At 31.8% G+C, this 13,457-nt stretch overlaps 1 protein-coding gene across 1 annotated transcript; it reads left to right on the forward strand.

Moving 5' to 3' along the window:
* Positions 1–598: 598 nt before the first annotated feature.
* LOC129234291 (uncharacterized) lies at positions 599–12,446 on the forward strand. The gene is made up of 2 exons (XM_054868289.1): positions 599–1,398; positions 12,350–12,446. The coding sequence occupies exons 1-2, from the start codon at positions 599–601 to the stop codon at positions 12,444–12,446; spliced, it is 897 nt and encodes a 298-aa protein (XP_054724264.1).
* Positions 12,447–13,457: the final 1,011 nt, after the last annotated feature.

Raw genomic sequence — 13,457 nt, forward strand, 5'->3', positions numbered from 1 at the left:
ATAGTACGCCACAGTATAATTTAGATTTGTATTTCTTAAAAAGAGTCAAAAAAAAAAAAAGAATATTGAAATATTTGAAAAAGTTTCCAAAAATTTCAGAGAAGATTCTGAAATGCTCAGAACGCTTTTTGAAAATTTCATGAACCACCCCCCCAGCTGCAAAATATACTCAGAAACGTTTCTGAAAATTACAGAAAGAGAATTCCGAAATACTTAGAAACACATTTCTGGAAATTACAGAAAGATGATTTCGAAATACTCAGAAACATTTCTGGATATCACTGAAAGAGGATTCCGAAATACTCAGAAACGTTTTTGAAAATTTCATGAACCGTAGCTGCCCGATATACTCACAAACATTTCCGGATTTTTTTTTACGGTGTAAGTTTGTGTAGACATCGTGTTTACGACAATATTATAAATCTACGAAAAACTAGAAAATCGCCTGTCATTTAATGGCAGGAGAAAAACATTTGAACAAGGCAACTGCCTGTTTGGCGATATTTTGATAGTTGAAACTTTTACCCTAACACCAGTGAATGAACCCTAACTCAAGTAGATAGCGTTCATTGTTGACCATTTTTTCATTTCTTAATTCATGGGGAGTCCATTGAGCCCTGTAATTGCCAACTTCTACATGGAGAAATTTGAAGAAGTTGCTCTCAGCACTGCCGAAAAACAACCGACTTGCTGGCTCAGATACATCGACGACACTTTCGTGATATGGAGCCATGGAAAAGACGAACTTCACCGATTCTTGACTCACATAAACAGCCAACATGAGAATATCCAATTTACGATGGAAACCGAAAACGACGGGAAGTTGCCTTTCCTGGATGTCTTGGTCAGTCGCAGAGATGACGGATCCCTAGGCCATCGTGTTTATCGCAAACCTGCACATACTGATCGCTATCTACACAAGGACTCTAATCACCATCCTCGACAGAAGAGAGGTGTAATGAAAACTTTATTCGTGAGAGCCAACAGAATCTGCGAACCGACTGCTATCGAGCATGAAATTTCCCACCTCACAAATGTTTTCCAAGCCAACGGTTTTTCAAAGCAAGAGATCAAAAGAGCCTTCCACCCCAAAATAAAAAAACAGCCACTTAAAGAAGATCCGATCAAGTCCACAGCCTACCTCCCCTACGTTGAGGACGTTACTGATAGAATCGAAAGACTTCTGCGACGCCACAACATCAAGACTGTTTTCAAACCCACCCACCGAACCAGCGACTTATTACGATCTGTGAAAGATGCAAGAGATCCCTTGTCCGCCGCAGGTGTTTACAAGATTCCCTGTTCCTGCGGATCTACCTATATTGGAACTACTAAGAGAAGCGTCAACACTAGAATCAAAGAACATCAAAGAAATTGCCGACTAGGCCACAATCAGAAGTCAGCAGTCGCAGAACACACTTTTAGTGAGGGGAACCATGACATCAAATTCAAAAAGATGAAAATACTCTCAAGGACTTGCCATTATTATGCGAGATTGAACAGAGAAGCCATCGAGATATTCAAACATCCAAATAATTTCAACAAAAAAGAAGAAGGAATAAAAATAAACAAGCTCTGGCATCCCATACTGAAAAGGATCAAAACAACAAGAACCTCCAGCCAATCAGAAACAAGGACGGACCTTCAGCTGAATCCCCAGCAGCCAATCCCCGAGCAGGAAAAGGAGAGCCTAAGCTTCAATCTGGAAGCGATGAAGACAGACGTTCACCAGCCAATCCCAGTCCAGAACCAAGAGGACCCATGCCCTATAAATGTTGAGAGCACTTCGACACTTGCATCAGTTGCCAAGAAGTCTCTTCCCTAGAAGTTACGAACTCGGAACCACTGAGGATGACTGCCGCAGATGCAGCCGAAACGTTTAGAGAATATACACTCAGACCACGGCACAACTGCCCGGAATCCTTTCATAATATATACGATCTCTTAGTTTTTAATAACCGTTTGAAGTCGGGACCTCCTATAAACTACTACCTAACGTAACTGAGTAAGGTTCAGTTTTAAGACTTACGCGTTTTGCTAAATTAGTGTTTGACTCAGGATTTGGTGGGCTGTCTGTTACTTTAGGGTAGTAGTTTATAAAAATCGGTCCAGTATTCTTGGAGCAATAGGAAAACATACATAAAAAGCCGCAAGACGAAATCATAACCTCCTTTTTTTGAAATCGGTTAAAAATGAGTCTCATCAGTAAAACAGTTAAGTTACCGGATCCAGTTAAGCCTAGACAAAATAAAACATTTATTTGCATGTCAAACATTACCAAAAAATATTATCAAATTATCATGTCGTGGCACGAATTTCATCGTTATTGACGTCAGGAGCGTTTCTCGATCATTGAATTCGCTCTTATATATATATATATATATATATATATATATATATACATATATATATATATATATATATATATACATATATATATATATATATATACATATATATATATATATATATATACATATATATATATATATATATATATACATATATATATATATAGATATATATATATATATATATATATATATATATATATATATATATATATATATATATATATATATATATATATATATATATATATAAGGATTAAACGTTTCTTTGAAATTAAATTGTTTATTTTTGGAACTTTCAATGCTGTTTTGTAGACTTATGTATTTTTTGTTTTGCAATTATAACTGCGTTTAATTGTAAGTATTTAAACAAATTAATTCATTCTTCAAATAAAGTTTCATTATGTTTTTGCGTTTTGGATTTTTAAAGTTACGTTTATCATTTAACATTTAATGTTTAAAAGTTTAGAATATATATATCTTTAAGTAGTTATCAAATTTAGATTCTGTCGCATTTTAAGCAATACACTAGCCTCCAACAGTGGAGATTTGGCCTCCACTGATGTAGCATATGGACTTAAGACATGAAGCCTAAGAACGAAAAATTAAAAGTATATCGCCGAGTTCGTAACATTTTTTGAGCCGAAATGGGGTTGTTTCCTTCAGTCAAAAATACTACTTTTATTTACTGAAATCGATAGAATAAGCGAAAAAAATAACATGGAGCGAGAAAAAACTTTCACTTTCCCAACGCTTAATTTTTAATTAATTTTTTAAATTGTCCGATTTTAAGAATAATGCTTTGTTCTCATGACGTTACAAATGATGTACTTTGGCCATCTGTCTACCGCGTTTCCACGTTTTCGTAATGAAGAAGCGAATTAAATATTGCGTTTTACGCTTGCTATCAACCATATCGTTGCCACCACATGTGACTAACGAAGCGAATCAAATATTATGCTCAGTGAATGGCATCAGGGAATGGCATTTCATTATTTGTGATGTTATCAGCAGAAACTTAAATAATAAAAGCGCACGAATTAAAATATTTTTTTTAATATTAAACTTAGTCAAAGGGTTTAAAAAATGTTCAGATCCTATGTTTTTAAGCATGCTCTTTCAGAAGAAAAAAAAAATACTTTTAAAATTTTGGAAACGACCCCATTGGTCAGAGTTTGTCAAGTATTGCAACCATATTGGTGTTTATTGCCACGTGACCAAAATCACGTATTATTCAATAGCAAATCAGAAGTGACCTTCATGTGGAAAATATCACTGGTCACAAAAATGAGTCGCTCTGAAGGAATAGTGCAAACTGTCTGGAATTCACATCATGCGTTTGCGGTGAAAAAATACGCAAATCATCAGCATTGCAGTGCAGACGCACACCGCGAACGACCGTAGCTCCGTCTACAAGCACTTTTATGGGAAGAACATATTGGCAATTTGAAATACAACCATTTTAATTTTTATTTCTTTTTGCATAAGCTATGCTTCGTGCAAGACATCGAATGTATTTTGACTAAGTTTCTTAATTCGATCGAAAAAGAATCGTAGACTATAGGGATTGCAGATTATTATTCTTTAGAGAAATTGGTCAACGTGTTAGGCGAAACCAAGCAACTACGGATCTGTAATCGATGGATGCAGGAGGGAATGACGGATCTAGTTTTAACACTGCCCGTAATGATAAGTCCATTTCTGGATTCTGCCTCAAAAAATGTAGTATGTATCAATTATCAACGAAATATCATCCATCAATAACATCTTGAAATTTTAGCCGGATTTTCCCACTGTTTCCTATATAATGTTAGTCGTTTTATTCACTTTGTTAATAATAGATTGGTAACCTAGTTGTCTTTATTCATTATTATATTTTTCGAGTTAAAAGAAGTACTTAATAGACAATGTAAGTATTTAAGCGAAAAACCTTTGACTAAAACTTTTTAAAGATTAAAAAAAAGTAATGACATAAAATATAAATTGTACAAACTTTTCTACTAAAACGTTGTTGAATATTCTAAATACGTAATTAAAATGCATCAAGATTATTTAGGCTCGTTTTTCGACATTTTATTAAAAAACTAAAGATTCAAAAGGGTCAATGTCCCCAATCATCTTTTTCAACTATTTAGATACATTAATGTGTATAGTATGCAGCAAAAAAAAAAAAAGAGAAATTCCGAAAACAGTGATTAAAGACGACATCAGTCGCAAAAAAGAAATATCATGTCCATTTCTGAAGTCAGAGCCAAAAAGCCTTGCTGATGTAAATAATACTAAGTACTGATATAAATAATACTAAAGAGCAGTATACATCGAATGCCTATTTGAAAACAAGTAATTTCATAAGAGCTCGGGTATTTTCACTATAAGTTGAATTTAATGTAGCTATGGTTAAATCAATGAATGCAAGAAAAGGCTTCTCGTCAAACGTTGAACAGAGAACAATAACTTTGCCGGGTTTTATAAAATATTACAAAAAAAAAGTTCCTTGAAAATATGTAACAGAAAATGATTTTCTTCCGATTTCATGTCATGTAGTTCAATCTTTTAAAATCAATTTTATTTTATACTTCAAGCATGTAAGCGTTTCAAATCAACGCAATTTTTCACCGTCATTCATAATCATTATGAATGGTCAATAAAATGCTCCCGATGCACCATCAACATCTTAACCCTAAAAATACTGAACCTGAAACTATTTCTGATAACGCGTTCGAATACTCGATTAATCAGTTAACAGCTAAACTTTAGGATCATCTATCTTAATGCAAGTGCATTTAGAGCTCCGTGGGCGATTTAAGTGTACATTTTTTGGGAAATGGAACAGATAAGAAGAGTGACGATGAAAAACTCCCGCAGTCTGAAGTTTTATTGCGTCAAAAGATCATTTTTCAAACCACATTTCTCATCTATAATGTACATTGTTAGTCCTCATGCAATCGTTTTTCAATACAATGACCGAAGGTGACGACTTGGATGCCGTCCAACTATGTACACAATTATGGTTGAGATATTGGAATATTGATGGAAATATAACGGGATATACTGCTAAAATTTTTTGTTTTTACACAAAGCTCAATTCTTTAACAAATTTTGTTTTGTTTTAAATAGTGGTTTCGAGTACAAATTATATATCACTCAGTTTCAAACAATAATACAAATATGGGAGATTCTGGTGTAATGGGATACCTTCATGAATATTTATGTCTAAATAAAATATTGTAATATTCTTCTAACTTATCCATTCGACATAACTTATGCTTAATTATTTAAGCTTAATGAGTACAGTACTAATTGTGGTCAAAACGGAAAACAATGTTTTTAAAACTTGAGGAGTAATGGAAATATTTTACTTTATCGATGTTTTTTTCAGTAGTATTTTTGTGATAAAAACTCAGAGATACATGTTTTGAAACGAAAATAAAATTAAGTCTAAATGTAGCATGCTTAATGTAAACGGTATTTCAGAAAAAACAACAGAGGAGGCAGGGCTTAGTTGGTAACCTGTTTACATTTTGATTTTTCTAATGCGCACCAAAATAAATTTATAAAATACAACTAATATGTTCCTATTAAATAATGTTTTTCAAAACCTTCGTTGACACAATCTTTTTCATATGAAAAGAAATTGTAAAATCGCTTTTCTAAACGTATAAACTTGAGCCACGTGGGTCGTGCTGAAGAAATAAATATCTAAATTATATGAAAAAAAAAATGCATAAAACTTAGGAAGCTGTGTAAAATATCCCATATTGCTTTTGAAATAAAATAAATCAGTGCGTGCTGTGTAATCCTTATATATATAATAGCCGACGATCAAGTTACGTGCGTATTTCAACAATGAAACTCGCACCACTGCTTGATAGTTTGATAATGTTTTTCGGTAATGTTTAACATGCAGGGAAAGGCTTTATTGTGACAAGGTTGAATGAAGTTGTTTCCTTCAGTCAACAGTACTACTTTTAGTCACTGAAATTGATAGACTAAGCAAAAAAAAAAAACATGAACCCAGAAAATTATTTTATTTTCCCAACAGTTATTTTCTAAATGTCTGATTTTTTAAACAAGGCGTGGTCTAGATGACGCCACAAATGATGCTTTTTGGCGCATCTTTGTACCACGTTTCCAAGTTATGATAATCAAGAAGCGAATTAAAATTGCGCTCTACGCTTGCTATCAACCATATCGTTGCCAATTCACGTGAGTAAAGATGCAAGTTAAATATTTTGCTCTGTGAATGGCAACACAGAATGGCATTTCATCATTTGTGATGTCATCGGCAAGAAATGTAAACAGTAAAAGATCACCGATTTAAATATTTTTTTTTTAAATATTAAACTTAAGCAAATTATTTAAAATATGGTTAGATGCTATATTTTTATGCATGTTCTTTCGAAAAAAAAAACACTTTTAAATTTAGGAAACGACCTCATTGGATCTGGTAACTTAAATATTTTACTGGTAAGATTGTGACATTTCAGGGGAATGAAGAAACGAAAAAGCCGTCAACTATGAACGATATCTACTGGGTTTTTAACTTCAGGGTTAATAAACTGGAGTGAGGGTTAAAATTTCAACTATCAAAATATTACCAAACAGGCAATTGCTTCGTACAAAAGTTGAAGCAATTTTCACCCGTCATGCCTTGACGGGTGACTTTCTAGTCATATATATTTACAGCATGGGTACTGCAACAAAAAAAATTACAAACAAAAGTAATACTTTTTTTCTGAAATAAATTTCAATCAAATGAGCTGTTGTTCCGTGTTTCTTAATAGGATGGCGTTGGAAAGTCACTCCACATCTCCCATAAAAACCGAGAAGGTCTTTTTACCATTCGAGGGAGAAGTGGAGGAGTTGTCTTCAGTTGTCTTTTTCTAAAATATAACATTACTGCGTGTCCCTGTAAGTTTGGAGTAAGACGCCGTCCTATTAGGCTGTTATGCCACGACTGTTATATAAACAGAATGAAATTATAAATGCCTGAAGTGCTATTTCTTTATTATAATAAAGCTGAAAGTCTGGATGTCGGGATATCTAGATTTCTGTTACGTGCGTAACGCCTATAGACCGTTCTGCCGATTTTCCCGAAATTCGACAAGGAATTACTTCGTAGCAGAGGAGGGAGCACTTCAAGGCGATTTATCGAAAATTCGACTTTGCACCTTTTCTATTCCAATTTTAAGAACATTTTACCGGACAAATTATCATAACATGGACGATTAAATTATCAAATTGTCATAACGTGGAACCATAACATGGGTGAGCAAATTCACATAGCAAATCGGCAAAAAATTTATCATCCATTATTTCTAAATATACAGGCGAACCAAAGGACCTTTTAATTTTTCTACTACGGTCAAAGCCGTGTGTGTACCGCTAGTACAAAATAAAACGAAAAGAAACGGAATGATTTCAGTGCATTGAACGTGATATAGTGTTTGAACATTCATTAATACCTAATAATCAGCGTGGGATCCTCACCTGATTGAAGATTAAATTCAGTATCACTTATTGCGTTATTTTATTATTTTATTTTGGAACCTTTACTGTAAGTTTTTTTTATTCGCATTCATATTATCAATAAATGTTGATAGGAAAGATGTGTTCTAAAGTAATCCTTCATTATAAAAGCAGTCAAAAAAAAAAAAAAAGGAATAAGTTTCTATAAAAGGAGGTTCGAAGAAAAAAGAAAAAATGATTCGTGTAAAAAGCAATGCAAAAAGAAAACATGTAATGATATATAAGAAAAAGCAAAATATATAAGACAAGTCAAGTACAAAATAAGTTTATTGATTGAAGTGGGATCTTCAGCCCTCCAGAAAGTGTGCAAAAACAAGACTAATAAAAAAAAATAATCATCATCAACTTAATCTTAAAAAAACGTTAGCATCCGACATTGGCACAAATTGCGTAATTGATGTAATTATAACATACTATTGGATTCTTAATACCGTTTACTTTTTTTAATTGTGTGTTTTTTTTTAGATAATATTAATGGTTTTTGTATACGGTGCTAAAGAAAGAGCAGTAAGCAGTTGATATAGGAAAGATAAACAAAGATTTTAATTGAATTTTTCGTTATTTTTTAGCAGAAAAAGATTACAAGGAGCAAAAAAAAAAAAAAAAAGGAATCAATATCAATTATGGAACAGACGTATGGATTTGAGGCTTTATAATAATCTTTAGTTAATAGTAATGGAACATTTGTTAATTACAGGTCTACATTTGCTTTATCTTTATTCAAAAGGAATCCTTGTGTTATCATAAGCTACATAATTTATTTACGACATCGCATATCATAGGTTTTTAAATACTTTTGAGCATTTTTTTTAATCTCTTTCTTTAATGCATGACATAGTTTTCCTATTTTAAATAAATTCTTATAAGTAACAATAATCAAAGAAAAAAAAATACTAGCGGAAAGAATGTTGATGCTGAAAATGTTCTGTTTAGCTGAGCTTAAAAACAGAAAGGAGCAATAAAATTAAGTCATTTCTATAAAATAAAAAAGAAAACTTACCAAAAATGATGCATTTGAAAAGAAAAAAAATAATTCATTAAATTTTTGTTATGCTCACGTTAGAAACAATACTCCTTAATTGCATTATATTTCGTACATTTTCTGAATCCATAAAACTAAGGCAATAATAAAGAATGATACTTTAAGAAGTAAACAAATACAATGATTTTGTTAACGTGTAAGATATGAATTAGGCGAAAAACCAAAAAGAAACGTGTGCGAGAAATATTAATACACTAGTGGTACCCGCACGGCTCTGCCGGTAGTAGAAAAATTAAAAGGCCTTTTGGTTCGCCTGTATATTTACATAATAATGTATGGTGAATTTTCTCGCCAATTGGCTTGCACCCATGTTACGGTTCCACGTTATGATAATTTCGTATCTCGCCAATTGGCTTGTGCCCATGTTACGGTTCCACTTTATAATAGTTTCGTAATTTACTCGTCCATCTTATGATAGTATTGTTCTTAAAATTGGAATAGAAAAAGAATCACCTCGAATTTTCGAAAAATCGCTTCGAAGTGCACACTCCCATGCTACAAACTAACTTTGTGCCAAGTTTAATGAAAATCAGTCGAACGGTCTAGGCGCTATGCGCGTCACAGAGATCCTGACAGACAGACAGAGATCCGGACAGAGATTCTGCCAGACAGAGAGACTTTCAGCTTTATTATTAGTAAAGATTATGTCTTGAAGTGAGCAGAAAATTTAATATTACTTTACCCCCTTCTTTGGTGCCATTATGTGATGTAAAAAAATGTACAGAAACCACAAAACAGTTACTGAAAGTTTTAACGTTGATACTACAGAGAGTCTCACCAAATATCTCCAATATCGTGAAACCAAAACTAGGACACTCGTTAACTATCTCTAATATCCCTCAAAAGACACTAATTTTATCATCGGCAGTATGAGAATTATCCTCCAATGTGAAATTTGGGTGAATACTCATTTCTGTGATTAGAGTAGATGCAAATAATATTTCTGGGAATTGAAATGAAATTCAAATGTTTAACACCAACTTATAGTTGTATTATCTTCAGTGTTTCTGGATGTTCTTCAAACAATCAATAAACACATAATGTTTGAATGAGGTAAGTTTGTTATATATGAACGTTTAACAAAATTAATAAGCTGAATGTTGTGTTATGAAGATCTGTTTTCTCCTATTGTTTTAAACTATTTGTTAAATGTTTTGGGGGGACAAGTGGGATAATATTAAAAATTGGGTACTAATGACGCATATTTTTAAATTATTTTTCCAAACCCCGTACAAGATGATTATTTTTTTTTTCTTTTCGGGTTTTTTTTTTTTTTTTTTTTTTTGAAATTTAAATTCAAGCAACTTAAAATACGCAATTTGTTCAACAAAAAAAACAGAGGTTAGTTTAGCAAATTTCTGAATTAAAGCGAAATTGCGAAAACGGAAATAGTGAAAAGTTCTAGCTTTATTTGGCACACAACTTAACTTATTGAAAAGTAATAGACGGGAAATGTATTTATAGTTTGTCACATTATATATTTTATGGCATTTCCCTTAAGTGTGAACTATTTCGATCTTCAGATACTCATCGCTTTAACGACATATGTCAAAAACGAAATTTTAAAAGTAAGTACGTATGTGTGTAACTGAAAAGTTATTTCTTAATTATAACATATTGTGTTTTTGAAACAAAACTCAAAGCATTTATGTTTAGTCAGTATTAAAAGTTCAAGCTAAACATAACAAATTTTTTTTTTCTTAAAAATAGACGAAATATGCTGTGCGTAGAAAAATTACCAGTACTTTTAAAACATCAAAAAATGCATTTCAATTGTAATGTGATTCTTATGGTTAAGGACAGTGCATAACTGATGTCACACTTTTCAACATATAAGACCCTCTCGCTTTTCTCGCTTTTTTCATTTGCTTTTTCATTTGTATTTTGACTGTTTGTGTGAATATGTTTGGACTGTTTTTGTTTCTAGCAGCTTTGCGCTGGCATTACGGTACACTTTTATATTTATTCTTTCAGTTTTTTAATGTCGTTGATTTTTTCAATTTCTTTGAATTTCTATTTTAAAATTGTCTTTAAATTGTATCTCTTGTTTTATATATATATATATATATATATATATATATATATATATATATATATATAAATAAATTGGTCCATATGTTGCCCCTAACAGGTATAGGTCCTGATTCAATTTTTGTGTCAATAGCTCAAGCGAGGGTTGAGCTATAAAACGTTTTTTGTCGTCAATTGTAACTGCTGTATCTCAAGAAATAATGAGCGTAATCAAACAAAATTTTATCTACTATTCGCCCTTAGAGGGTATAAGAAATGATTCTATTTCGGCGTCAGCAGCTGAAAATAATCGAATTTTTCTTTTTGTACAGGTGGTCATGTTAAGAGTGTTTGCTCATGAACTTCAAATTTCGGACATAGACGCTGTTTAATTTGTGTATTACTCTCTCTAATTTACCTTGCATAATTTTACATCAGTGCATTTGATTCGTTACAGCAGGGGGTGAACGCTGACTGGGTCGCAGTCTCAAAAAACTTTTTGAATGATTTCGCTAATTTAATCTCTCACTTTAAAGAGACTATCAGAAAACTCGAGCATCTTAACGTACTGCACTATCATAAGACTCATCTATTGTTTCAGTTAAATTTCTGTCACCTCTTTTAGAGTCATGCCGAATATTGAAGATTGCACAGCTAAGTCATCCAGCATAATTTTCAATGTACCAACCACATTTGTATCATTAGCTTCACGGTGAAAAAGACATCAACAGGCTCTTCCAACAAGTTAGAGAGCAAAAATTAAAAATGTCAGGTTTCTCATTGCTTTCTTCTTCGGAAAAAAATATTGTGCAGTAAGTTAAAGGTTTCGAGAGTGTTCCTTAAGTTTCTAGAAACGTTCCAATATTGCATTCAGGCTAATCCAGCGGATTTTCCTATATGTAATACTTTTTCTCAATCTCTTTTAAAATTCTGCTTAGCCTCGTCAGCAAGTAGAGAACTTATTTTTTTGAAATTTCGCCATGATACAAAGCAAACTTATAAACAGCCTTGGACTACAAACTGTATAAAAATTGGTAATGATTTATGAAATTTTAAAATCAAAGGACCAACAGCTTACTGATGAAGCACTTAATTATTATTACATATTTTTCACCCTATGCGCATTAAATATCATATTAAAGTTTCAAAATGTGTGGTTTTATGCATTGCTCGAAAATTATTTTTTCGGTCATAAATTTCATTTAAAAACATTTTTATCGCTATATTTTTTAAGTTTTTATTGATGTCACTCCATTTTAAAATATTTATGTGCGCTGCATGTTTTTATGGATATGTTAATGTCATTGCGTATTTAAATATTACATAAAAATTAAACATTGCAAACCTTATCTACAGTGCATGTTTTTACGGATATGATAATCTCATATAAATTACACAAAATTTTATAATTTAGTAGGGTTGTGGGCACTGGAAACAGCTTACCAGATGAGGTTGTAATGAGCAAGGAGGTAGATAACTTTGAAAAGGTCACTGATCTTGATTGGGGACTATAAATTGCCTGGGACCTGCCTAGCTGATACCAGAGCCTGTTTCTGGTCATAACATTTGTATTTATGTTATAGGAACAGATTTCATTTGTTGGTAAAAATTTCTTTGTTTAAAAATATCAATTATTTTTTTATATAAAGTTTTAAATATTTTGCTACTTCATCCTTTTAAAACTGTTTATTTCTACTTTTAATTTTATAAATGCATTTTTTGTGGGCAATGAAACTCCCATCACAGATTAACATCTTAAAAATTATTGTTTTTTTTTTTTTTTTTTTTTTTTTTTTTTTTTAATGCTATTACCCGCTTTATAACTTTATTATTCATTTTTGTTTTATAAACACATTTACATAAACTTCAAATAGTCTTATTTTTTATTTTCACTTTAAAAAATTTTACAATCAATTGTCGACGCTATTTTAATATTAAAATAATACTTGGATGATAAGGCATCTATATAGTGTTTATTTCTTATTTTTTAAATTTAAAATTTTTAACTAAGAACTTTCAATTTTCTCAAAAAGTGGACAAAATGGATGAAATAGGCAAAATGATATTTTGTCCGGTACGGTTTTTTCCAGAGTTTTTCCACGGTTTTTTCTGGGGTGGACAAAATTGAACAATCCTGCATGCCAAGCCTATACGCATTTTTTTGTCCATAATTAAGTTGATCCGGTCAATACTGTTGATGTGGAAGGTAAAGACAAGTTTGAACAATTTATGATAGATACACTTACAAATATTGCTATGGCAGACTAAAAGGGACTAATGGAAGTGTATGAATAACAAAGTAATACATTATACGTTTATAATCAAGATAAAATGAAAATCTCACCTAATAGCATAAAAGATAGTTGATTTTTAAAATCAAATATACGAAATAAGATCAAAATTATTCCAACTATCACGCAATAAAAATTCAGATATTTTCTTAACGTGGCATAACGTGTTCGGGTGCAAACAATTGACCAGACCTTATGAGCTTTAATTAACGAAATTAAATAAAAAAAAAACCA

Source organism: Uloborus diversus, chromosome 1 (assembly GCF_026930045.1).
Source record: "Uloborus diversus isolate 005 chromosome 1, Udiv.v.3.1, whole genome shotgun sequence".
NCBI classification, from domain to species: Eukaryota; Metazoa; Arthropoda; class Arachnida; order Araneae; family Uloboridae; genus Uloborus; species Uloborus diversus.

Coding starts and splice junctions, on each gene's coding strand:
- LOC129234291 (XM_054868289.1), top strand. CDS start 599: ATGGGGAGTCCATTGAGCCCTGTAATTGCCAACTTCTACATGGAGAAA. Junction 1,399..12,349: donor CGACTAGGCCACAATCAGAA/GTCAGCAGTCGC, acceptor ATAATTTAGTAG/GGTTGTGGGCACTGGAAACA.